Genomic DNA, 25883 nt, shown 5'->3' with positions numbered 1-25883 from the left:
ATTCATAAATGCTACATAGAAAACTAAGAAAATGAAAAAAAAAAAAAAACAAGGCAAAAACTTGTTCAGGAAAAACAAGTTTGTAGAAAGAAAAAAATTAATCACAGTACCCTACAATGCTCAACGTGAATCAATATTTACAGTCACAAAAATATCAATGCTAAATGCCAACAATAACAACAAAAAACTGTGATGCATTTACAGTGGTACCCCCCCTTCTCTGTGGAGGAAATGTTCCAAGACCCCTAGTGAATGCCTGAAACTACAGGTAATACTAAATCCTGCATATATCATTTTCCCTAAACACCTATGCACCTATGCCAAAGTTTATAGAATAGTCAGAGATTAACAATAATGAAATAAAAGAAGTATCAATTTAATAAAAGTTTGTGAATATTCTCTCTATATATCTCTACATCAATCTCAATCTCATATTATACTTTAACCTTTCCATTTGAAGCATTCGTCAGGGATGACGTAAAACCCAGAGCTGAAACAGACCCCAAAAGTACCCTAGACATTGACCCTAAAGCAGTCAAACAGAAGCAATCACTGCATCATCCTGGTTCAATTCAGTAGGGCTGCACTGATGGGAACCACTCTGGGGATAAAAGTTCTAGAATCCAAAGAACCCACCCCAGTCCTTACCCAGCTGCCACTTTCGGGAACACATGGTCTCCATCATCCAGATGGGCAGGGCTGGCTCCAGCATGGCGATCCCCATGTTGGCGAAGCAGATGGAGCCTTTGAAGGAGGAAGAGGGTGAGTATGCTTAGACTTCAGGTCCTGAGTGTCCTCCACGGTCTCGCCAAACACAGTTGGACCCCAGCTCACATTATCTAGAACTTCTCCTCCTTCCATAAGGAAAAGGTAAAACAACAAGCCAAAGAGCTAACAAGGAGTTTTTTGTTATTATAATTTTAAATAAGTAGAATCCCAGAGTCATGAGGTTAGAACTAGAGGGCGCTGACTGGTCATTTGGTTAATCTATCCAATCTATTAATGAAGGAACCTGCCTGGGGCTGCCCAGCAGCCAGCAATTTCCAGGCCACACATGGTGATGGCAACCTGAGCTCTTGTGACTATGTTTTATTGTGCAATGAATGTGGACATTTCTAATGATTCCCTGAAATGCCAGAAAATCCAAGGAAGACCACAGTGCAGTTAGTACAGGTGTGCTACGGAGGGATTTTTTTTTTAAATCAACTAAACATACAAGGTACCTATGCAAATATTATCACTCTGTTAACTAGACCCTTTGTAAATATAGAACAATCTGGAAAAAGACACACAGAACTGTCTCCATCAATCTGGGAGCCTACTGTATTGTGTTCCACGGAACCTGTAATTTGCTAGAACAAATTCAAAACACTCTTACAATCATGATGAAGCTGCACACGTAATGAGAGATCTTTTCATTCTCTGTGACATTTAAAGGCAGAACATAAAAATGATTGGGCTCTCCTCCCACCCACCTTGTTCCCAACTCCCCTGCCCCAGAACTGGGGATGGTCTGACGGTACTGAGTATATCTTTGTATTTCCTTTCATGAATGGGACCAGGCAGTAAGACTTAAAGAAATTCTAGGCAGGCAGACCAGGTATGCCCAAGGTTCAGGGAGTCATATCTCTGAGACCTGGTCCCCATCCACACCCTCCTCATCCCCACACTTCAATGGCCAGGACTCCAGGGACATCTGAGCTCTGGGATGCTGCCTGTGCTTTGCAGGGCCTGCTGCAGGAAGAGGTCTCAGCACCAGCTTCCCAATTCTACAAAAGCCAACAGCAGCAGGATTAAACAAAACTAGCCTTTAAATGGCCTCGGGGACAGCAGGGCCAGAGGCCCAGGCACCCCCAGCCCTCCTGGACAGCTGGAGCCCTGCTTAGAAAGATCTCACCATAGCTGTGTGTGATGCCTCACTGCAGGGCCACCCCAGAGAGCACTAGCCAGACCTGACGCCTCACACCAGGGCCCTGCTGACCTTGGCCTCAGGTCCAGGCAGCACCTACATGAACCTGGTCCCTTGTCAAGCAGGGAGGTGGCCTACTGCTACCTAGACAGACTGGGGACAGCCTCTTGGATGAATGCAGCCTTTCCCCTTTCCCAGAGTCACAGACTGGGGACAGCCTCTTGGATGAATGCAGCCTTTCCCCTTCCCCAGAGTCACAGAACCCTAAAGCTTTCTCTTAGCCCATCCACGCCAAGAAACCAAAGGCGTAACCTTTCACTAAAAGGTGATTTCTGCGACCTGCCTGCTGCTCCATGGGGATGTGCTCCTGCAGGAGGAGAGGGGTTCCCTGGGCCCTCTGGGGCTCCACTGTCAGTAGCTAAGAGAAGCAGTATGCCCACTGAAGACCTCAGCAGTACAAATCCTTCCAGAAAGTTCAAGGCCAAACAATGATGACTTTGACACAAAGGGAATGAGCAGGCTTAGCTTCAAACAAACCTCTGAGGCAGGGCGTCCCCGGGGCGCAATGTGACTCTGGCAGCTCTGCAGAGCATGGTGCATACCATATAGATTTGCCCCAAGTGAAACACAAAAGAGACCTCGTCTAAGAGTCAGAAATCAATGACAGAAGAAAACCGTTTCCTGAAACTTTTAACCCTTCTTGCCTTTGGCTTCTTCCATTGCCCTATGTTTCTAGCAGCAACATAGAAACTGGTACCTGCCGCCCACCCCAGCTTCAAGGGCGTGGCCTCGACTGTGAAGAACCTGGGAGCCTCACCTGCGGCAATGAGGATGTACGGGTCTTTCAACAGAGTGGTCAGAGGTGTCCCCTTCTGACTCTGTCAAGCAAAAACAGGGGTTTAGAAGAGTCACTGTGGCTACCGCCAGCCCTCACTCCCCAGCTGCTCACCTCTGGCTGCACCCGGGATGGCTGGAGCACAAAGAGCTGAATAGCTGCAAGGGAAAAAACACAGAGGATCCCCTTTTCAGGAAGCAGGTGTGGCCCTGATCATGCACCCTTGTGCAGGCCATGATCACAGCAACAGTGCCCACGCGGCCTCACTCACCTCCATCCAGGAGCACCAAGGCAGCCAGCACCAGGAACGGAGCCGTCTTCCCCACGAACTCATACAGCACACTCCCGAAGGGCGGGCCCACTGTGGGAGAGAGGAGCCATGCCAGCCTCGTGGACGCCCTGCCCCGGACCAGAACCATTACTTGCTTCTTGCATTTCCCTCTCTACTCTGTTCCAAAGAAAGATCTGGGGTACACACCCTACATTCTATATCGTCAATACTAAGTTGCCTCAACAGCTTCCTCCAGGTGGATTTTCACCTGAGAAGTGGGAAGAGCATATAAGGCCACTGAAAAGGCAAGGGGGGACAGGAACCGGTTCAGGCACAGGACAGCACCACTTTCAGAGCCCAGGAAAGGGGCACCCGGGTTCCACTGCTCCAGACTGGCACAGATGGAAACCATGCCTCCAAATGAAGGCCAAATGTCAGAGAAAAAGGGAAAGGATCCAACTCTCCCTCAGGGGAGAGATCTGGCCCCTGGCCTATGAAGTCTGCATGGGAGGGCATTCTGGGGAGGCAGACACAGGCGGTTGGAAAGTTCTCTGGATAACTCAGAATGTTTGAGGGTCCGCAGACCTGCCTGCTCAACCCTTTCTTTTTCATTAGGGCCAAAGGAGGTTTAGGAGACCAAAGATCGGGTCCTCCTAACTCAGGACTCTTCCTACTACCTTCCACAGTCTCCCTGAAAGTAGGAAATGGAAAGGCAGATTGGGGGGCAGCTGGGGAATCTGTCAGTGTAAATATAGACTTGTTCCCACTGTATCCAGGGCCACTGGGCAAGGACTGTCACTGCCCAAAGCCAGACAGGCCCCTTCTGCCTGCAAGCTCGCATGATGGCCTTACCCACCTAAGACCCCCATGGCCAGGCCTCCTAAGGCGATCCCCATAGCGTTGCCTCTCTCCTCATCATCTGTGTACACACTGGCAAGCATGCCCATCCCTAAACAGGAGAAGACGCAGTCAACAGGCTGGAGGGCGCTCAGAGGCATCTGTGACTTACCCTCTCTCCCCAGCCAGACCAGGGATCTTCTGGAACCTGTGAGATTAACTGACACATAAAACCAAAGGAAATCCAAGAAGGAGGAAGGGCACCTTCTCTGAGAATCCCCACCACCACCCAGCCTTGAGTCCCCAAGTTCAACAAGCTGTGCAAGGGCTGCACAGGACAGGGCTGGGCCTCCCCCTCCAACAGCTGTTTCCACACCTACCAGCTACAGATGAGCAGGAGGAGCCAATGCCCTGCAGGGACCTGGCGATGAGCAGCAAGGCATAGCTGCTGGAGAAGGCAAACACTGCCAAGACAAGAGGCCAGTCCAGCCGGTTAGGGCCATGCCCCTGAGGACAGGATGGAACCATCCCAACAGGGGCTTTCTGAGGCCCACCCTTTTCCAAAGGAGCATTTCAATGTTCCTACACTGGGCTCTGGCTCCAGGAGGTCCCCTCTGTCCGCCGCTTTCTGTAATTGTTATCCATACACACACCCCAGGTTGTATTCTGATTCTCAGCTCATGGATAACAGGATTCATTCTGAGACCCACACTCAGAAGGCAAACATGGGACACTTACTAATTGTTGAGATAAACATGATGCAGAATCCCGCAAACATAGGAATGGGATAGCCGATTCTGCAAAACACAAACATGAGGGAAATCTGGTGACTGCTGGGTATTTTTTTAAGGCTTTATATTGATTCTCTCCTGGTTATCCTTTGGGATCAGACAGATAAGTGCTTGGTTGGCTTTTCTAAAAATTCATATCCTCAGTGCTTCCTATGTGACCTTTCAGTGTTTGGACTGTCTTAGAACGTGAATACATTTGTAGACTGCCACTCGGAACAGAAATTTCTCTGGAATAAATGTCAACACAATATGAGCAAGTAACCCAGAACATACCCAAAATACACAGCCCCCAGTTCCACCGCCACCATCCCCTTTTTTTAAATCTCTTTAATTATAGTCTTTGCTAGAACGTCCCCAAGGGGACCGACTGCAATCACCTGACTCTGGTAAAAGGCTATCAAGAGCTTCAGTTGGCAGCAGAGACAACCACACTGTCTAGGAGATGGTTTTAAAACCTGCCTTTCCATTGACCCCAGTGAGGCCACCTCAAAAGATACACCTCATTTTTCTGTACAAAAACTCAAAACCCAAATTTCTCTCTAAGGAAGGTCACCTCCCACACAGGGCTCCGGCACCAGGCCGGATGCCTGGCTGACATGTGACCCTGCCTAAAGCCACGTAGGTGGGCTCAGCCCAGGGAGAGGCTACCCTACCTCCTAGGGCCGGAATGTAGAGATGTGGATGATAAACTGTCCACCGGGTGCCTGGAGCAGAGAAAGCGCTTCAGAAATTTCATTTCCTCCCTCTCCTTCCTCTGCTTTGCTGCGCCGCCGTCAAGAGCTCCCTGTGTACAGAGGCCTGCAGGCCCAGGCAGCTGCCTGCCCCTCAGCCCTCAGCAGGCAGGGCCCCCACTGGATGAGCCACTGCCCTACCGTAGGCTTCTTCCAAACCACAACAGCCCAGGCCCCAGAAACCTGGAGAGGGACCAAGTGAACCCAGGAAGGCAGGAGGGCAAAACGTGATGAGCCCAGACATGCCTGGATGGGTTCTTGCATCTCAGGCTCTCATAAAAAGTCACAATCACAGCATCTTCATTTAAAGGTTGCACCCAACCCTACAAACACATAGACCAACCAGTTCAATCATTTCCTAAAAGCACACAATCACGCCCCCATTTTACAAATAAGGAAACCAAGGCTTGAAAGAATGACTTGTCCAATGTCATTGGACTAGTTTCAGTCGGGCCACTAGCTTTCCTTCAGTCCAGAGCTTTTCCTTTGGTAGCTTTTCCCCAGGGACGTAAAGGGCAGAAGTGGCTTTAAATGGAATCTTTCCAAAAGTTCTCCTGACTATACTCATAGTTTTTAAAATGGCTTTGTGTGCATCCAGAAACCAAGTACCAAAAATATAAATAGCCTCTCAAAATTGTAACAGATTCTCAGTCAGTTCAGTCCCCCTCCGGGAAAAGATTCCCTGATGTGAACTGAGATGAGCTCATAATTCACAAAGGGGGCGCCAAGCAAATCAGGTGAAGAGGAGAGACACGGGGACCCTGAGCCACAGTTCACACGGCCATCAAGGGCAGCTTCTCTCATCTCAGCCGCCCCAGCCGAGTGCTCTGTGCTCCTTATTCCTAAGGACCAAAGAAACCCCACTGGGGTCTTACAAGGCATTGATGGGCACTGAACAAGGCAAAGTTCAAGAGGCTCAGCAAGAGCTCACAGGCAGTTTATTTTCAGAAACTGTGACACATCTTGTGAAAGAATAGACAGCTCACAATGTTCATGGCTCCCCTGGAATAAAAACAGGCCTCCCATCCCTTTCAACATACATTTGGGAAACCCAGTAGTTGAAGTGCCCGATATGTGTGTCAAAGCCACTGGAATTAGGGGTTTACCTCCCTTCACCAGGTCTTAGCTTTGGTTATTAATAAAGCCTTAACGTGGAGCCCTGTGGCCACAAAAGACATTTCTGGTCCCTTTGCAGACTGCACGCAAAAGTCCTGAATGGTTTCAGGTCAAAACTCAAGAAAATTCAACAACTCATCTGTGGCCCCAAACCACCAGTGATACCACAACCAGTTTACCATGGCCAGCAGCTGAGGTCCCATGACAGGACATAGCTGAGGTTGGCTGGAAGCCACGGAGCCATGTTCTTCCCAGGAGGCTAGGACACTCTGTGACTGCATTGTGAAGGTAGATGGCCTGGGGATCCTGCAGTTCCTTTGGCCTTCATGCCTGCTTTTCAGCAGCCAGCACTAGGGTTCCAGAAGGTAAGTAACCTGCCCCAAACTCAGGTGGCAGGTATACTGTGAGTATCTAATGTGTGCCAGGTCCTGCTGGCATACATGTGGGTACACTAGTCCCAGGGACGGACATTCCCAGTGATACTTGGGATGGAGGTGCACAATCTCATCAAAGTCCACAGGGCTGTGTGCTCATACACGGGTCTTCTCACCAAGCCTCAGGCTGCATTTGCTTTATAAACACTGCAATACTGTCCATTTAAAATTTCTCTGGATTTTAGCAAAGCATGTATGGAATAACTGAATGCAGAGCTGGGTGGAAACACCCAGGCTGGCCAATTCATAGCCTTTGTGGTCTTCAGTGAGATGGAGTGGCTCACCCACAAGCAGAGAGCAAGCCAAAAGCTACCTTCCTGCCAGACACACAGCTGTAACACCTTCAGTACCAGCGAAGCCATTGACAGGGCTGCCCAATGGCCAGTGCCTGGCAGCATCTTTACCTGATATGCAGCCCCAAGGCAAATAAGACCCAACAGGTGGCTGCTGGGTCTCCAACCTCAAACTCCTCCAGCCCCAAACTTGCACACTCACATCAGAAAGAGGGTCGTCCATACCCTTGGGTCACTGTGTAGTGGGCAGAACACAAAGCCCTTTGTCTTTCCCTACAATGTCTACAAATAGACAGAAGCTCATTTGATGTTAGTCATAACCATCTGAGTTGGCCTCTTATCTGGATTCAAGGCCATCTCAAATAACGTATTACCAGCAGAGCTAGATCTGATTCAGCCAACGTTTAACCAAATGTCCATCATCTCCCCGTGAGTCATGCCAGCCCACGGTCATCCTCTATAAAGCCTCAGGGAGCAGTTAACCCAATTTGAGGAAGATTAAAAATCACATATTGAATCCTAGGAAAATATGTGAAAACAATAAAAGTTAGGCTAATTACACAGACCTAGTCAGTGGAGAAACCCATATGTCCCTTAATGGCCACTGACAAATGATATTTATTCTCAAATGCTAATAAGTAGTTTCTCTTTGCCAGAGAGGCTAAGGTAGACTATTCTTAGCTTGCAAAGACCACAGTTTCTTCTACTTTGGGAAATGATAAAAGGAAGGACACAAAGTAAGGACCCAGCAGGGTGAACCATCACCAGATAAGACAAAGGGATCTGCTCCCATTTAATTATCTCAGACCACTCCTAAAAGGTGGAACAGGAAGTGAATGTCAAGGAACAGGATGATATTTCAAATTTTCTTGGATATAATAGGAAGTTTGTCAATCATTTATTAAATGAAACAAAATCCTCAGGTGTAGCCCTGAGGTTTGCAGGTCTTCTGCAGATAGAAGATGTAAGCAGGTATTTATGTGGCCCACAAATTACTGCCCTTCCTGAGGTGGGCCCTGTTCCCGACACCAGCTCAACTGCAATCTTTGCTCCCACGAGAACTGCTCTAATTCCACTGCAGTTTATTCTGATTTCAAAGCGAAGACTCTGTCATACTGTGCTTTTACCATCCCCGCAACATCTGGAGTGGGAGATCCCTGTCCAGAACAGCCGGTTCCCCTGTTCACAGAGAAGCTGAATAGGTCACTGATGATTCTTGCAAAGCTCACTTTAGAGTAACTGGCTGAAGCTGAGAGAGAGAGAGAGAGAGAGAGAGAGAGAGAGAGAGAGAGAGAGAAAATAATAACCCCAGTAGATTTCAGAGAGATTTCATGCCCTGTAGCTAGCTTCCTCCTTGTCATTCAGATGTTAGCTAAGATTTGTATGGAAAAATAACTGCTTTCAACTCGACTAGGTAACTATGGAAATAAATTAAGCCACTGACTCTGGCTTGATAAAAAACAGACCACCCAGACAATGACGGCTAAGGAGGAAGCCAAGGCAGACAGCCCCAGCCATGCCGTTAACTCCTTCCCCAGCTGGCTGGAAGGTTTGGAATATCTTTTGGTTCTAAAGCTGCAACTACTATTTAAACTTTACACTAGGCAAGGGCAGACCAGGATGCCACACCCTGAGCTGGAGGTAGCTCAGTAATAGAGGACAAGCTAGCATGAATGAGGCCCCAGGATCAAATTCCAGTACCAAAAAAGAAAGAAGAGAAAAAGGAGCCACATCTTTGCCTGAATTATGGCAGGGGAAAGGGAAACTTGTTTTCACATGGTCTGTGAGTGTTCCTTTTATGTACATATAAGCTTAAAATCCACTTACTGGGCCAAATGATGAGAGGTGTCACTAGTATAATTTTGCTACCTCCTGTTATTCATGACCACAATTCTGAAATGAATAGTTCAACTGGAATTGTAAAATAAGTCACACGAACCTCCAAGATGGAAATTGAGTAGAGCAAGGCAGGCTCAGGCATTAAAAAGTGCTGCTAGATACTTGACAATGACATATGACAAAATCAAATGCCCTTTGTTCCTTATGTGGTCACATATATTCAGTGGAAATATAGTAACCGAAGAGTCAACGAAAGAATAATTTGTATCAGATTACTGCCAAACCTACACTTAAACACTTCCTAAGATGGCTACTTTGTGTTTTCAGAGTTAGGCCAGAGACTTACCCTAACACTAAAAACAACAGACAAGCTGTCCACCTTCTTGTATCATCTGACAAAAGCCGCTAAGGTGGCACCATCATGACCATGAATACAGGGTTGGGCTGGGGCCTATGTGGAGCTGGATGTCTCATCTCAGAATGGGCCCCCCTTAAATTAAAGCCAGGGGCTTCAAAGAGTCGTGGCTCCTACCAGTCTGACTAAGCAGCTCCTTGAGTTTTGGGGGATTTACAAAGCTGGGCCAGCTCACATCAGGAGCTGGAGCCAGAAAAAGTCCAGGTCCAAAAAAATTAGGCTGATTTTTTTTTTCCAAATTCTCTGGCCACTGATTAAAACTCTCTATACCTTTACCTATTTAGCATGGTACAACCAGAAAGGGCCCAAGAAAATACAAGAATGACAGATTTTTTTTAACCTGTATTCTTTATTTTCAGTAGCTAAAAGTACAAGCTGTATAACTGTAAGCAGGTACAAAGAACAGGAGTGGGGAGAACAGAGCCTTGAAACAGGGACAGTGAACAGATTATAGCCCTACTGTGGCTGAGGGCAAAGGCTTTCCTCACAGAGACTGAGACCTTTACTAAAAGCAGTGGCTCCCTACTCAAGCCTGCAGGTGCCCAACCACGGTAAGTAAAAGCAGGCTAGAGCTTGGTGTCTCTAGTTTTATTTTGTTTGTCCCTTTTATTACCTTAAACTTTGGGTCAGGTCCCGCTCAGTTCTGCAGGCAGGCACACTGAGCATGTAAAGAGTGTTCATCTAAATATTAATACAAGGTTTACCAGAAATACATTTACCTAACCTCTCTCGCTCCCCCTTCAAGACAGAAGTAAGATTCCCAACACCCCGTCTCAGACTGCAGGAGTCGTGCCTAGAAGTTTCCAGTCATTACCCTCTGCCAGGATCATGGTTTTGAGAGACAAACACCCTGCGGAACAAGTGAAAATCACCCCCTCAAGCAGTAAGGATTTTCTAGAGCAACCTCACAGAACCAGAACTGAACAACCAGACCACTGTTTGGCCGAGACGACCAAACTATGCAGACCTCTGGCCCCTGCCCTAATTTTTTCTGTATTTAAACATGAAGCTCCCGTCAGCACCCAAAGACAGGGCTGAGATGCTGGGTCTCATCTTGCCTTCCCAACATGGCCATATTGGTCAATGCCCCTTTCCTGACTTTCACTGTGACCTTTTCAGTTGCAAGGAGTGGCCGGTCCTGGTTTGTTGGGGCCCCTGAAGTCAAGGCTCGGTCAGGCCCAGGACTCCCATAACATCTCTCCTCCTGTTCTACAAGCTCCTTTGCCCATTAAACCTGGGACTGGCCCAAAAGCTTTTATGAAAGTCTCCGCAAGTTCCCATGTCATGGTTTCAATTTCTCACTAATTTCTCCAGGAATACAGGAGCCGATCTTAAAATACTGTGTAAGCACACTTGTTTATTTCACTAAAAACATAAGTTACGCATAATGGTTTTTGCTCCTCTTTTAATCAAAAACACTCACCAACTTTAGAATGCTGTTGTAAACACTCGTGCCTACCAACTACACAGAAAACGTGAGTCATACCTCCTCTTGGTAATTGAGGATGAGACTGGCCCAAATTACATCAAAAGACTGTCTGCAATGGCTCACAAGGACAGAGGGACCTGTCCCTTTGTTCTTTCTGTGCAAATGGAATGTATTTGTCCTTTTTGTGTTAGTTTCCATCTAAACTGTGGAGGGAAGCAGAGTCCAGGAGTGCTTAGAGGAACCATAAGTCCCCAAATTTACATCTACTGGGCTTAGAGAGTACCACAGTCATTTTGAAGAGATGATGGAATTGACTCAATTGTTTTGCCTACATCAATATTAAAATTTGTTTGAATTTCTACATTACAGGCAGCACTGGATACAGTGATGATTTTCCATTTGCTGGGTAACTGGGGAAACTAGTTAAGCGTTACAATTTTGCTCTCAATGATTTCTAAAGTGGATCACCTACTACAAGAATGATTAAATTTGGGCAGGGGCTATAGCTCAGTGGCAGAGTGCTTGCCTAGCATGCGTGAAGCACTGGTTCTATCTGCAGCACCATATAAAAATAAATAAATAAAATAAAAGTATTGACAACTACAACTAAAAAATACTTTTTTTAAAAAAAAGGATAAACTAAATTTTACAAGTCACAAGATAAAATTAGTATTCTCTTGGAGGTCAACTTTTTGTAGCCCCAAATATAAACCTTAGCTGGCTGCAACCTCAAAGAACTTGCAGCATTTACTAGTGGAAAGGCCTCACGGATTATAAACAAGTTTGTTCCTCCTGGCATAAGCAAAGCATCTTAAAAACAAAATGGGGATTCTTAAAAGGCTTTTCATTTGCCATTTACATTTGCAAGATTAGAATACTGACATCATTTCAGGGCATTTCCAAGTATTACATCCAGGGTTGGTAACATTTCCACCCATGAGACTGGCAAAACATTGCCACAATAACATCCTCAATTTTCACATATAGTATTTGAGCTGTTTGTTCCGCTGGGATACAAAACCCTGAGCAGTTTTCTGTAATTATGCCAGATGTATTTTAAGAAGCACTCTTAGTCTTGAAAAAAAAAGAAAGAAAATAATTCTGCAACTCCTGAGGTGTGTTTGTTTTTCCTGGAGAACAGAATGTCACCTCCATAATGGTGCTTCACAGTCAGCCCATCCAGGGGCTAACTGAGTATGGTCTGTGGCAGCTATCTCATCCTGCTCTGCAGAAGGGAGGGCTGGCCATGGCCTGGGATGGTTAACATGGATTCAGCAGCATTACTCAGTCTAGAATTTAAACTGCAGTTGGAAATGTGCCCCTGTGCACTTCACTGTGAGCTCCAAGCAGCCACCCCATGTGTCCAAGGACAGCTGGTGCTAGAAGAGGACGAGATCTGCCATACCTTCTCTGAGCCCCTGCCACCACCCCAGGTCCACAGAAGCACAGGGCCCCACTCTCAGAAGGGCCTCTGCATGGCTCAGTGCCCTGTCACTGCCATCTTGAAAGGCTTCACGGCATTTGAACAAGGGGCCTGCATTTCATTTTGCACTGGGACCACAAATTATGCAGCCACTCCTGCTCCTCCCCACCTCCCCACTGCTTGGTTCACTGGCTCTTCAGTTTGGTTCTGGAATCTCAGATGGCTCCCAACTGCCTCCCACTTCTGGCCTGGCACTTGAGGCCTCACAGCCTCACCTAGGAGCCTTTCTCCTCAGCCCTGTCCCCTTAGTTCACCCTTCCTCCCTCTCTAGTCTTTATCTCTGTCACAGCTCTGGCACTGGCTGGAAGATAAGATTCTGGGCACTCTCTTCCCTGCCATTTTTGAATTTCTGCCTCTGGGGCTACTTGTTCATGTGATACCCTAATCCCAACTGCTCCCACTTCTTGAAGCTGATACCTTTGGTGAGGATCCCCATGTCCTGCGCTATGAGCACCCCAGGTGCCAGGTAGAACTGGGCTGTCTCAGGTGTAGAACCAAAAATACTCACTGGATGGCCACCAACAATGGAGAAGTGAACCATTATTCCAAATAATGCAGGGCCAAAACCATCAGAACACTATGTTCATATAAAGCTAGTGCGGGCAGCTTGGATTTTCCAGACAATATAGCCTCAATTCTCTTTTTGCTTGTGGAAACAGCTCAGAAATGAGCAGAGTGTAGCCCAGGACCTGGGTATCAGTTTAGAGTTAGGTCCATGCACCAGACTTTCCCCACACTCCTCACTTAGGCAGCTACTAGGTCCTTTGCCACCTCAGCTTTCAACAAGCAGCTGCTTGACCAGAGGCAGAAGACAAGACAAGGCCACAGAGCATATAGGATCTAATGACAGCCATGGTGACCTGACCGCAGAGTTCTTGCCGCCAAAGGCAATGACGACAAATGTAATTAAGAAATTCGGCATTTATAAAGAACCACTGTTTTGTTCTCTTTGATCTGTCTTCTGTACTATTTTCATACTCTTTGAACAACAGGAGGGAAGAGGGAACAAACGGGAAGTCATGGTTAACTGAGGACAGAGACATAAGAGTAAGGAGACTGGGTTTTCCCCAGCTCACACGCTACTGATTCCTGAGATATGGACAACCGAATGATCAGAAAGGCGCAGGGAAATGCATATGGATTGATAAAAACATAAACCCTTTGGCTAGCATCACATCACCTACCTGTTGGTCAGCAGCCCTACGAAAGGGTTAGTGAGGAGCTGGACGGTGGCTTTGGAGGCAAACAGCAGACCGACTTGCACATTTTCATTGAGAAGGTCTTTGTCTTCACTGGGACAGTCAGAGGGGGCAGAGGACTTGTTGGTCACCATGTGCTGTGTGGCAGCAGCTCTATGCAGCTGTTCCCCATGAAGGTTTCCAGTAGCATTCCCAGTGACCATGGTAGAGTTGTCATAATAGGAGAAGATGGTCTGGAAGCTTCCTGAAGTGGAGGCTGTGAGCGCAGGCCTGGCAGTCTGGATTTCAGTTGCATTTTTCTCATGCTTAATGCTGTATAAGTAACTAGGGATGATGGGGACTGGGACAAGAGCAGAACAAGGCGATGACCACCCCCAAACCCTCCCTCAGACAAAAGCCAGCAAAACTATGGTTTAGTCAAAAGCCAAATGAGACCCAATGAAGGGACATATCTACTCCAGAAGCAGGACCACCATGCTGGAACAATTTCACATTGCTCGGTCCACTAGAGAGAGCAAAGCCCCAAGACACCCTGGGAGTTCTGTCTATTCTCAGGGGCAGCTGCTGTGCCAAAGTGACTGGCCCCAAATGTTTTTGTCATTTGTGGGGTTTCTCATTATGGCTTTCCATCAGAAAAAAAAATGTTTTAAAAAAGCAAAATTTGGGCTGAAGTCAAGTCATTGCTGATCTGGAATCAACCAGTGCTTCTCTGAGAGGCTCAAAAGATTTGTAAATGAATGAAGCAAGGAAACAGGAATCTAAATTTCATGACACATCTACACATCTTAGAAAAAGATAAACCTGCAGGAAGCAATAAATTGGAAATTCTGCAACAGACCGATTTCATCATTCTGTGAGTGGGAATCTGCAATTTCCCAAACAACCAGTAAGATTTAAGAATTCTGTAGACTTTCACAAAGGAAAAGAAAACTGTGTGATACAACAGAAGCTTGGGTGTGTATGAAACAAAGCATTCAAGACAAAGGCAAACTGCTCCTGAACTGGCATGAGCTAGGATGCTCCTGAGCTGAAAACCTGAGGCCCAGAGAACTGTCATGAGAGAACTTGAAAATGGGGAGAGAGGAAATGACCCAGCACTTAAGAGTTTGAATGAAAACAGTTTTTTTTTTTATTTGCTGCAAATTGGGATATTAAGGGGAAACATGCCAAACACTTTTCTGTTAACGAGGCTAATTAAGTAATAAGTATTTAGTTTTTCAAAAATCCACTATAGGAAAAGGGATTGTTGCAATTGCTCTTATACTGCGTGCTGAGATGCTTCCATCTCAAATCATCCACTGATACATTTAAACGTCATTTCCTTTATTTAAGGAAGGATCACAACAAATAATTAGCCCACCTTTTCTCGAAGCATAATTATTTGAACGCATTATTTTGAACTCGGGAAACTGCTCCTCTTTAATAGAAATCTTTTTTTCATCGCGGTGAAAGTGGGTAAAAGGAAGCAAGAAATTATCAAGAGGAAACATAAGTTTCGGGTCTTATCGGATGTCGCAGTTTTGACCTGACCACCAGGAAAGCCAAGCCACAAACGCAACTCCTCCAAGTCCAGGCACTGCAGTCTTTTAGGGACTTTTTTTTTTTTTTAACTTTTTTTACTTTTTTTCTTTTGCAAAGCGTGTTCTCCAACTTTCCCAGGCAGGCGCAGAGCTCTGGGACCGCGCCTAGGAGGAGGGAGCCCCGGAGGAGGGTGCCGGGAGGGCGGGGGACACCGGGGCGGTACGTACCCACGACGGTCAGCAGCATGTTGTCCAGCAGCAGCGCGAGGAACACGATGAACAGGATGAGCTTTCGCGAGTGGCGGCTCTCCCGCAGCCAGCGGAGCGGTGCCAGCTCGCTCAAGGCCATGGCTCGGGTCGCGGCTGCGGGAGCGAACGCGGTGAGGGCCGGGGCGCCAGGCAGCCCCCAGCCAAGCGCTCAGACTTGGCGGGGCAGTGAGCGGCGGGTGAGGAGTCGTCCGCGGCGACTGGCGACAGCAGCAAGCGCCCAGCCTCGCTCACCGGCAGCTAGCGCATCCCCACGAGCGCACGGAGCGCCGTCGGGGACCGACCTGGGACCGCTGGGCTCCGGCTGTCCCGCTCCCCGCCGCGCCCGAGGGTCTCCCCTCTTCGACTGCGGGCTCGAGAGCGCCGGGGACCCCGCTCTCCGTGAGCCCCGCGCCCCGCTTCCCGGGGGTCCCTGGAACCCCCGCGCGTGGCTTGGGGTCCTCCCTGCTCTCCCCGACCCTCTCTCCTCCGCGCCGTGCAGGGGACAAGACCGGGCTGGCATACCTCGTGTCGCTGGCGGCTGCCTGCAGGCTCCTCAGGCCCGCGCCTCCCGGCCGACGTGGGCTCCGTCCGTCCGCGGCTCGGGGTCGCAGTCTCCGCCCAGCGCTCGGCCGCCGCGCTCGGTTTACCCGGTCCGGCTCTGACGTCACGGGGGCGGGGGGCTGGGGCGCCCCGGCCTCGCCCACCCCACGTCGTCGCTTGCTGCGCGGGAGGGGCCGACGAGGTGCCGCCAGCCCTCCTGTGCCTGAGCCCCGGGAACCTGGGTTCTGTGAAGCAGCAGGGGCGCGGAGGGAGGGGATCAGAAGCCTGGGGCGAGGGGTCCGCGGAGAAGAGTCAGGGGCTCTGGGTGAGGAGGCGAGGTCAGTGCTTTCTTCTGGCCCGGAGTAGTGACCCGAGCTGCTCTGCCCAGGTCTCGTGGCTCTCTGAGCCTCAGTGTGGATGAAATGGTCCAGGGGTACCTGGATGAAGGCGGTGGGGGAAGTGACATCAAAAGGGGCCTTAGGTGTTGGAAGCCAGGGACGACCCCAGGTGTTTTGGTTACCTTTTTCATCGCTGTGACCAAAACTTGGAGGAGGAAATTTTTATTTGGAGTTCATGGTTCCAGAGGTCTCGGTGCATACACAGCCGACTCCATTGCTCTGGGCCTAAGTGAGGCAAAACAGGGGGTCACAGCCCCACGGAGCAGAACTGATGAGCTCACAGCGGCGTCAGGAAGCAGAGAAAGCAGGAAGGGCCCCGCAGGTAAGATGCAGCCTTCCAGGACATACCCCAGTGACCCATCTCCTCCAGACATGCCATGCCCCACCTGCCTACGGTTACCACTCAGTCCATCCAAACTAGGATGGACTACTAGAGTACAGCTCTCACAATCCAGTCCGCTCACATTCCTGCATCAATACAGGAGCTTTGGGGGACACCTCATTTCAAACCCTAACACTGTGGAAGCTATCTTCTGCAACCCACCGTTCCCTCCCTTCTCCCACCTCTGCAGCCTGATGCACGTTCCCATTTGGAGTCTTCTGAGCCCTGGGAACCCTCAGGCCAGTGACAGAGATAGGAAAAGAGTATGCCTCTCAGTGTCAGCCCACAGTGGGAGTGGGGAGAGGAAAGGATCCCAGGCCCTTGAGTTCAAAAGTAGGAGCAACAGGCTTGGACCTCTAGGGCCACCAGGATCACCTGGCTGTAGGCAGAAGGCACTGCCTATTTCTTTGGTGAAGGGCACTCCTCCATGCTGTGCCTGGGGTCTGGCTAGAAATGGCAAGAGGGACTCAGTGCATGTTAGTGGCTGAATTCAAGCTCTTCTCCCTACCAAGGGGTAAGAGCTCACCTTGGATTTCCAAGTCCTTTTTACAAAATAGAGACCCCTCTCCCCGCCCCCACCCCATACATACAGCTAGCACTTTGGAGGTCTATCTTCTGGGCCAGAGGAACGGGAGAGATTTTCTTGGAAAGCCACTTAGAATCAGTGTTATCCTGTCACAGTCTCCAGGCAGAGGAGTCTGACCTTGTTTTATTAATGTTCTCCTGCTGACAGCAGGAGTCTGCTCGGAGCAGCAGTGTGATCTGCGGCCATCTCTGCTCTCCGCCTCCTTCCTTCCTTCCTTCCAGAGACCCCCTGTGCTTCCCATTGCTCCCCTCCCCCATGTGTGAGAAAAAGATGGTTGGATAGGTAAGTAGGTCAGTGACATGGGTCTCCAGGAAGTCCCAGGATGTATGTGACTTAAATATTAAACAGGGAAGGAGAAGGGAAACCATGTAGGAGGAGAAAGCAGACGGCAGAGAGCTGTTAAGATGGCCGTGGAGGGATCACATTCGTGGAGTGCCCCTAAGTGCTGGCTTTGGAGCTTCAGAACCCAAAGACACAGGCATCCCAGGGACAGAGAGGCCTCATTCTAAGGATTCTTTCCAGGATGCCTGGGTCCCAGTCTGCTACTTCTTTGATTGGTGACTAAGAGCAGCTTCTGAGCTGTTTCATGCCTCAGTTTCCCCCATCTGTCAAGTGGGGATACCAATTGGAACTACTGCAGGGTAGTCATGGGAACTAACGGGGCATGAATGGGCGGCTCTCAGTGAGAGCCCAGTCAATGTTGGCCATTCATTCATTCATTCATTCATTCAATAGGTTGAGTGCTTTCCATGTACCAGAGCTGTGGTTGCTGCTGGGGAGACAGAAATGGCCCAAAAAGACAAAATCCTTGCCCTTGAGTGCTTTCATCTGGTAGTCACATGTAGTCACATCATAATGGGGAACACAGGGAGCCACACCCAACTCCAGCCCAGCCAGCTGGAGGAAGATGGCTCCAGGGAACGTACCTCCTACTGGTCTCTGCCCCACTCCCAGGATACGATGGCCTATAATAAAGGCTTCACATTTTTATGACACCCTCTCCATAAGAATTTTCTTTTAAATTGTATGCCTAGCCAGTCAAGCTGGCACACACCTGTAATCCCAACAACTTGGGAGGCTGAGGCAGGAAGATTACAAGTTCAAAGTTAGCCTCAGCAACCTAGCGACTTAGGGATACCCTGTCTCAAAATAAAAAGGGCTGGGAATATGGCTCAGTGGTTAGGCCCCTCTGGGTTCAATTCCTGATGCCAAATAAATAAATAAATTGCCTTACACATTAAAAAAAGTTTAGTTATAGATGGACACAATACCTTTACTTATTTATTTTATGTGGTGCTGAGGATCAGATTCAGTGCCTCACACGTAAGAGGCAAGCGCTCTACCACTGAGCCAAAAGCCCAGCCCTGCCTTATACATTTTTAAGTTGGCATTTAGAATGGTTTTTTTTTTATTACAAATTTGGGACATATTGCATACATAGACCTTCACATAAAAAGCTATCACATCTCTTTTTAAAATGTATCTGATAGAATATAAGCATAAAAATGCAAAACTACTACATTAGGCTTAAAAATACAAATTAGTTTCTCTTTTACAGTCAAAAAAATTTACATTGTGTCCTTTGCACCTTCAAAGTATGTTTTCACTCCACTTCCAACAGAATTTTATCCCACTCTAATCTTTCTGTCCCACAACTTCTTTATTCACCACCCATCTGTTATATGAAGTGCAACAATTGTGAATATGCATTAACTTTTTAAATTTTTCTTACGGCCACAAGGCTCTAAGTTTTTCAGTTCCCTTGAGGATTGTATGATTATGATAATTATGAATGGTACACAAAAGATCAATGTATCCTATATATAATTTGAACTTTGATAAATAATTATTAAACATAAAAAGAGAAATTGCACTACTTAATTAAAATACATTACTTAATTCAATGAGTAGGAAGAGAATTTGTTGAGGCTTGATTAAAGAGGCACCAACATTATCCTGGATGCTTTTATGCCTCAGGGATGGTAACAATAAGACTGCCAGAGTTAGGTTGGGTGAGAGGTGAGCCTTTCTTTGCATTCTAGGAGGGACAAAAGGATGCTTGAGAGGTAAGGTGATAAAGGGACATTTTTCTGGCTCCACCAATGTGGGGTTGACCTCAGCAGATCAGTTTGAAATAGAGGATATGTGGAAATTGAGAGAAATCTTCACGTGTGCCAGTGTGCTGGCAATCCAGGGTAAAGAGGCCAGCTTGGGAGTCCCTGCCTGGCCTGGGCTTTCAGACCTTCATAGCCTCCTCTAGTACCCTCCAGCCACACTGGTTCTTCTTCATGTATCTCTCTCTGCCTCTGGGCCTTTGACTTTCTTTACCCTTTTCCTTGTAAGTCCTTCCTCTTTTCCTAGCTACAGTTTCCTCATTCTTCATGACCAGCCCTGATATCACTTCCTGGGAGAAGCTATTCTTTTTTGGACTCCGTACCCAGTATTAGGAAGGTCCCTCCCTTCTTAGCAGTCATGAAACCATTACCTTCTCCAGAGTCCTTCTCTCCAAGAGAAAGGATGTTCCTTATTGTGCCTGGGGATATCTGTCTCCCCAGGTATCAGGACAGAGGACACTCTTTTTGCTCCCTCATCACTGATATTCCAAAACACCCTTTTTGGTCGCCATCATTGACATTCCTTAATGAGGTTCTTGCTCATTAAGCCCCGCTGCGGCCAGTTAGGCTTCCTTTCCAGTGCAGAGCTGGGGAACCAGAAGGAGAGGCGCCCTTGCTGGAAGGGGAAGGTCATATTCCTGCTTCTCTCCCCACAAGAGGCCTCTCCAGGAGGAGTAGACTCTGAGGATGCCGCCCAGAGAGCACGTTTGTTTGTTCCCTTGTCCACCCAGGCTGGTGGACTGTCACCCAGCCCCTTGTCTCCACCAACTTGCACCTTTGTCAGGCACTAGGGTCTGAGAAGGCACAAAGGTACCACCAGAGTTGACCTCATCATTAAGTCTCACTACTTAGGAATGATACGTCACGTGGCCACCTGGGACACAGCAGTTATTTGAAATAGATTTTATTTGAGGGACACACTAATCTGAGTGAAAACCAGACATAGCATCCTGGCTGGGTCACTTTCACACGCTACGAGCTTAGACAAGCAGCCTAACCTTTATGAGGGTGGACTTCTCATCTGTCCCTGGAGCCTGGTAATAGTCCCTCCTTCATAGAGTGGTTGTGGAGATGGAATGGGATGAGCCTCACACGGTGCCCGACACGCACCCTCAGTGAGGTTTCTCAGTTCTTGGGAAACTGCAAGTGCTGAATACAGGGAAGGTGCAGGTGTTCCGGGGGACCTCGGGTGCTGCCCCTCACCAGAGAACTAGGGAACAAGGGACACCAACTTTTCCCTGTGCATTAAGCTGTGAGATTCAAAGGATGGTGAGAACAGAAGTGAACAGAGCCATCCTGAAGAGACACAGTGGTTCCTAGGCAGCCACCCCCAGTATGCTACCCGCAGAGAACTGGACAGGAACAGGCAGGAACAAGCGAGAACCCAGTGACTACAGAGCTCATGAAGAGACACTTGGACTCACCAGCCATCAGAATTGACAGTTAAAATGGCAGCAAGACCCAGTGCTACACCTCCAGCACCCGCAACAACAGGAAGTTGAGGCAGGAAATTTGTTGGTGATGGGTAAGTATAGGGGTACCCTTCTCTTGGAGAAGTGGGCTGTGTAGCCTCTCTGGAGAGCCATCAGGGTTTGGTGGAGTGAGTGCCTACTTTCTGGTCCAGCAATCTCCCTTCCTGGGTCTTTCTTTACCCCAGGAAGCCAGATCAAATTGCTCCCTGGGGAGCAAGGGTGTTGTCTGGTGCACACTGAAGCCTTGGATTCAGTCCTGGCCCAAGCTCCCCAGGGGCTCCCTGAAGATGGAGGCCTGTGCACCCAGAGCTGTTCCTGGAGAGCTGGGGTACACATAGGACAAACCGCAGGATCCCCTAGCTCACCAGGGGTGGTTCACACTGCCGGGTGCAAACCCCTCTCCAGTTGTGCACAGGTTCCAGTGGTTCTTGTGGCCTGGCCCTTAGTCCCTGGTCCTTTAATGAGAGAAAAATGAAGCCTCCATCTGGACAGGGCTTATTTGCATCATCCAGAGACTGTGAGGACTGCAGCATTCCCCAAATGCTTTGCTAACCTCCTGGTGACACAAAGCCATTGTGCTAGTGATGGCTTTATGGGTGACTTGAGGGAAGGTCTCTCTGTTGTGAGACACTTGGGCAGAGCAGGAAAGAATGGCAGGAATGAGAGGGCCCAGGGCTGAGACCACTCCTGAGCCAAAAGAGACCCTCCAGGCTGCAGTGTCTCACCCATCTAGGTCTCAGAAAAATCCCTGCCACAGCCCAAGGGGGAAGGGTGGTCGCTGCAGTGCTGCCTGTGGAGGTGGAGGGTTGAGGAATCTCAGTTTCTATCACTAGGGAATCAGTAGTGCTGTCCCCCCTTGCCCAGGGTTTTCTCTCTCAGGTTACAATTACCAGTGGTCAACCATGGTCTGAACATATGAAATGGAAAATGCCAGAAGTAAACAACCTATACGTTTTAAATGGTGCACCATTCTGAGGAGCAGGATGAAACCTCGCGCCGTGCCTCTCCATCCAGCCTGGGACATGAATCATCCCTTTGTCCAGCAAATCTGCAGGATGCATGCTCCCTGCCTGTTAGTCAAGTCCGCCATCAGATGGGCTGACGTGGTCGTGCTGTGCTTGTGTTCACGTAACCCATATTTTACCTAATTGCGGCTGCAGAGCACAGGGGTAGTGATCTTGCAGTTCAGATATGCCGAAGAGAAGCTGTCAAGAGAGCTCCCTTTAAAGTATCACCTCCCATCATCACAAGAAGGGTGCACACTGTAAAAAGACCTTGTGAGACTCCTTACTTGTTATAATTAGTTACTTGTCATAATTGTTCTATTTTGTCATTAGTTATTGTTGTTGATCTCTTACTGTGTCTCATAAGTATGTATAGAGAGGAAAAAATAATAAATACAGGGTTTTTTCCTGTCTGTGGTTTCAGGCATTTACTGGAGGCCTTGGGGATGGAGCCGAGGGGTTGGGGGATCCTGTGAGTGAAGGGAAAGATGCTCACGGAGAAGCACCAGGGAGCCATCCGAAGTGACACACTGAGGGCTGGGACTGTAGCTCAGTGAAAGAGCGCTTGTCTAGCCTGTGTGAGGCTCTGGGTTCCATTCTCAGCACCACGTATAAATCAACAAAATAAAGGTCCATTGACAACGAAAAAAATATTTTTAAAAAAGAAGTGACTCACACACACCTCCACAGGTGAGTTTAGGATGCTTTGAGTACAAATAAAAGAGGAGAAAGAGAAGGAAGAAGAGGAGGAAGAGGAGGAGGAAGGGGAGGAGGAGGAAGGGGAGGAGGGAGGGGGCAGGAGGGAGAGGGGAGGGGAGGGGGGCAGAGGGAAGAGAGACAATCCAGGTGGGTGTGTGAAAAGCACACATACACGTTTAGAGGTTACCTTCCTGTACAAGGCTGTGGATCAAGTGCACCCGAGCATGTCCTGTGGGGAGGGAACCAGGAATGGAGTCTGGAAACAGGAGGAAGTAAACCAAGAAATCAGCCTTGCAAGAGCCACTGACCATGAAGCACTTGGAACTGAGTCAGACGATCAGCTCAGCTCTCCAAACATAAGGTCCCCCCACCGTGATGTATGTGTCCATCCCAGGGGCTGGTGACCTGAAGACCTAACAAAGGCTGTCCCTACAGGGTTGGCTGTCCTGAACACAGAGGCCACATAGGGAAAACATCTCGCAGGGACAGGCAGGGATTTACTCTGTCTCAAGACCAACCAAAGGGAAAGGGTGGTAGATGGAAACCAGATCCTCCGAATGAATGAAGACCCTCAGGATAGGTGAGTAGCTGGCTACAGGCAAAGATTATTGGGTGGATTGTTTTGTTTTGAATTTTGCCTTTTTCCACGGACTATTTTCTTTATACATCTTTATTTAAAATTAAAATTAGGGACTGGGGTGGTGGCTCAGTGGTAGAGTGCTTGCCTAGCATGTGTGAGGCCCTGGGTTCAATTCTCAGCACTGCATATAAGTAAATAAATAATAATAATAAAAGGTCCATTGACAACTAAAAAATATTTTTTAAAAAAAATTAAAATCAGGGCTGGGGATGTAGCTCAGTGGTAAAGTACTTATCTACCCTGCTCAAGGCCTGCATTCAAACCCTAGTACCAAAAATAAATAAACAAATATGAATAAAATTAAATTAAAGTCATGACATTGTCTTGAGGACTTTATGGCATGAATAGATATCTTACTCCAAATAACTACAACTTAAAAGATGGGGGTGGTTATGGGGCTGTAATGTGGCCAGATTTCTACGTTTTATGTGAAGTGGTCTATTATTAACTATAAATGGACTCTGAAAAGTTAAGCATGTATAATATACTCTGTCAGGCAGTTGGTGTGCAAATAGTGCAAAGAATAGCTAGACAGAAACAGAAAAATTTTAATTAAAAGGATTTCCAAAAAGTATTCAAATTATTGTAGAAGGTGGAACAAAAGGAACATAAACAAAAAATACAGGAGCCAAGCAGAAAACAAAAATAAAATGATAGCTGAGACCCAGCTATGTGGACATTATATTAAATAGTAAAGGACAATAATAAAGCACTCTATCAACTGAGCTAAATTTTAAAAAAAGAAATTTTTAGCTCAGTTGATAGAGTGCTATTTTAAAAAAAGAAATTTTTAGCTCAGTTGATAGAGTGCTTGCCTCCCATGCACAAGGCCCTGGGTTCAATCCCTAGAACCACACACACAAAAAAAAAAATTAGAATGAATTAAAAAATTGTCTTGACTCTATGCTATCTATCTTTAGCAGACATTGCTTAAATTTATATGTGTGTGTGTATGTGTGTGTGTGTGTGTGTGTGTGTGTGTGTGTGTGTATATATATATATATATATATATATATATATCTCAAATAAGTTGAAACAATCCAGTCCATGCCACCTGTAAGCACAAGAAGGCTGAGGTGACTATGTCAATTTCAGATAAAACTTTAAACCAAGACATAAAGAAGGACACTTCATAATGGTAAAAGTGTTAATCACCAGAAGATGAGTCATCATACATATTCACCAATCATAGAGCTCAGAATATATGGAAGAAAACTAGACAGAATTAAAGGAAGAAACGGACAATCTCATAATCAAAGCAAATGAATGGAGTATCATTTTCTCAACAATTACTCTGACACCTGAACCGACAAATCATCAGACATAGAGGATGGAAAATAATAACCTCAGCCGCCTTGGCTTGATTGACGTTGATTTGCACTGAACAGTAGCAGACTTTGAATTCTTTTCAAGTGTTCCCGGAAGGTCTCAACCAGGATCTGTCTCATTTAATTAGTTTTTTTTTTTTCCCCTTGATGCCAACTTTAATAGTTGTTTAACATACATACATATAATGAAACTACAGTTTTAAAAAAGAATGCACTTTGTTCTCAGGCTTTTCTGAGGTCTGCATGGGGCACTCCAAAGCACATTTTCTGTATGAAATTTAACCAAATCGATTGTTCCGATTTTAAGAGGGAATGGCAAAGCAGATGTCAATTAACTTGAAGGATGCCTTGCTGGCGGCCAATGAAATTAAGTCATAGATGCTCTAACTTAATAATTGGATCACTGAATTAGCTGGCTTCATGCACATTATCTGTAAATGTGGGTCTCCAGGTTTGGATGCTTTAATAGAATCACTAACCTGTCTGAGGACATTTGCAGTAATTGAGAGCTTCAGGGGAACCAGGCAGCTTTATGCCTGATCCTCAACTCTCTAGACCATTGCAGTGGCCCCAATGATGGCCCTGTGGGCTGCCCAGACCTCCCACAGTGCAGTCTCCTCACCAGCCAAGAAGGCTCCAGAGTACCACAGTGGCCACAATATTCTGTCTAAGACGCTTCTGTGGCTTGCACTTGGGATAATGCCCAAGATGTGGCCCCATGGGGCGTGCCTGGTCCTGCCCTGACCATTCTATCCACTTAATTTGCACATCTGTCATTGTCCTATGGTCTAAGATCAAGTCCCCATGATTGTATGGGCTCTTGCATGGCTTCACGGACCCCCCAGAGCCCTGGCATCTCAGCCAAAGGTGCTCTGGCCTGAGAGCCTCCTCACATTCTGCCTGCAAAGCTCTTCTCCCTGTGAATTACCTTCTCATTCCTTTCCTCTGCTCCTTCCCACCCTGGGGGTCTTTGCTCCAGCCATTCCTACTGCCTACAGGGTCCTCCCCTCTTCCCCTTTATCAAGGCAGCCCCCTCCCGCCCCCCAGTCTTAGGTAGACTTATGGGAAAGCACTTCTTCTGAGGGAAGTCTCCCTGCTTCTGCGCTCACGGCCCTGCGCTGTACTGCTAGGTCCCTAACCCTTTCAGTCCGGCACTTCTTGTTATAATCAAAATTTTACTAATGTCTGGCTTCTGCATCCTCCCTGCCCAGTGAGGGTGGGGTCTTCAGAGTCCTGGGCACCGCTGCCCACAGAGCCTCAGGCTGCCTGGCACAGTGTAGGAGTTCTAAATACAGGGGCTGGGGTTGTGGCTCAGTGGTAGAGCCCTCGCCCAGCACATGCCAGGCCCTGGGTTTGATCCTCAGCACCA

At 47.7% G+C, this 25883-nt stretch overlaps 1 protein-coding gene across 1 annotated transcript in view; it reads right to left on the bottom strand.

Annotated features, from left to right (window-relative positions):
- The window catches only part of Slc18a2 (solute carrier family 18 member A2), a 33925-nt gene extending 17972 nt beyond the window's left edge, over nt 1-15953 (bottom strand). The window contains exons 1-10 of the mRNA XM_026384204.2: nt 15874-15953; nt 15331-15465; nt 13568-13922; nt 4591-4649; nt 4233-4316; nt 3872-3964; nt 3016-3105; nt 2859-2902; nt 2727-2787; nt 649-744 (exon numbers count right to left, since the gene is read on the bottom strand). Of these exons, the coding sequence (XP_026239989.2) occupies nt 649-744; nt 2727-2787; nt 2859-2902; nt 3016-3105; nt 3872-3964; nt 4233-4316; nt 4591-4649; nt 13568-13922; nt 15331-15451 (1003 nt within the window). The 5' untranslated portion in view covers nt 15452-15465; nt 15874-15953. The remainder of the gene's footprint in view (nt 1-648; nt 745-2726; nt 2788-2858; nt 2903-3015; nt 3106-3871; nt 3965-4232; nt 4317-4590; nt 4650-13567; nt 13923-15330; nt 15466-15873) is intronic.
- Between the last annotated feature and the right edge of the window lie 9930 nt (nt 15954-25883).

The sequence above is a fragment of the Urocitellus parryii genome, chromosome 5 (assembly GCF_045843805.1).
Source record: "Urocitellus parryii isolate mUroPar1 chromosome 5, mUroPar1.hap1, whole genome shotgun sequence".
Taxonomy (NCBI): domain Eukaryota; kingdom Metazoa; phylum Chordata; class Mammalia; order Rodentia; family Sciuridae; genus Urocitellus; species Urocitellus parryii.
This window is presented reverse-complemented; position numbering and strand designations above follow the sequence as displayed.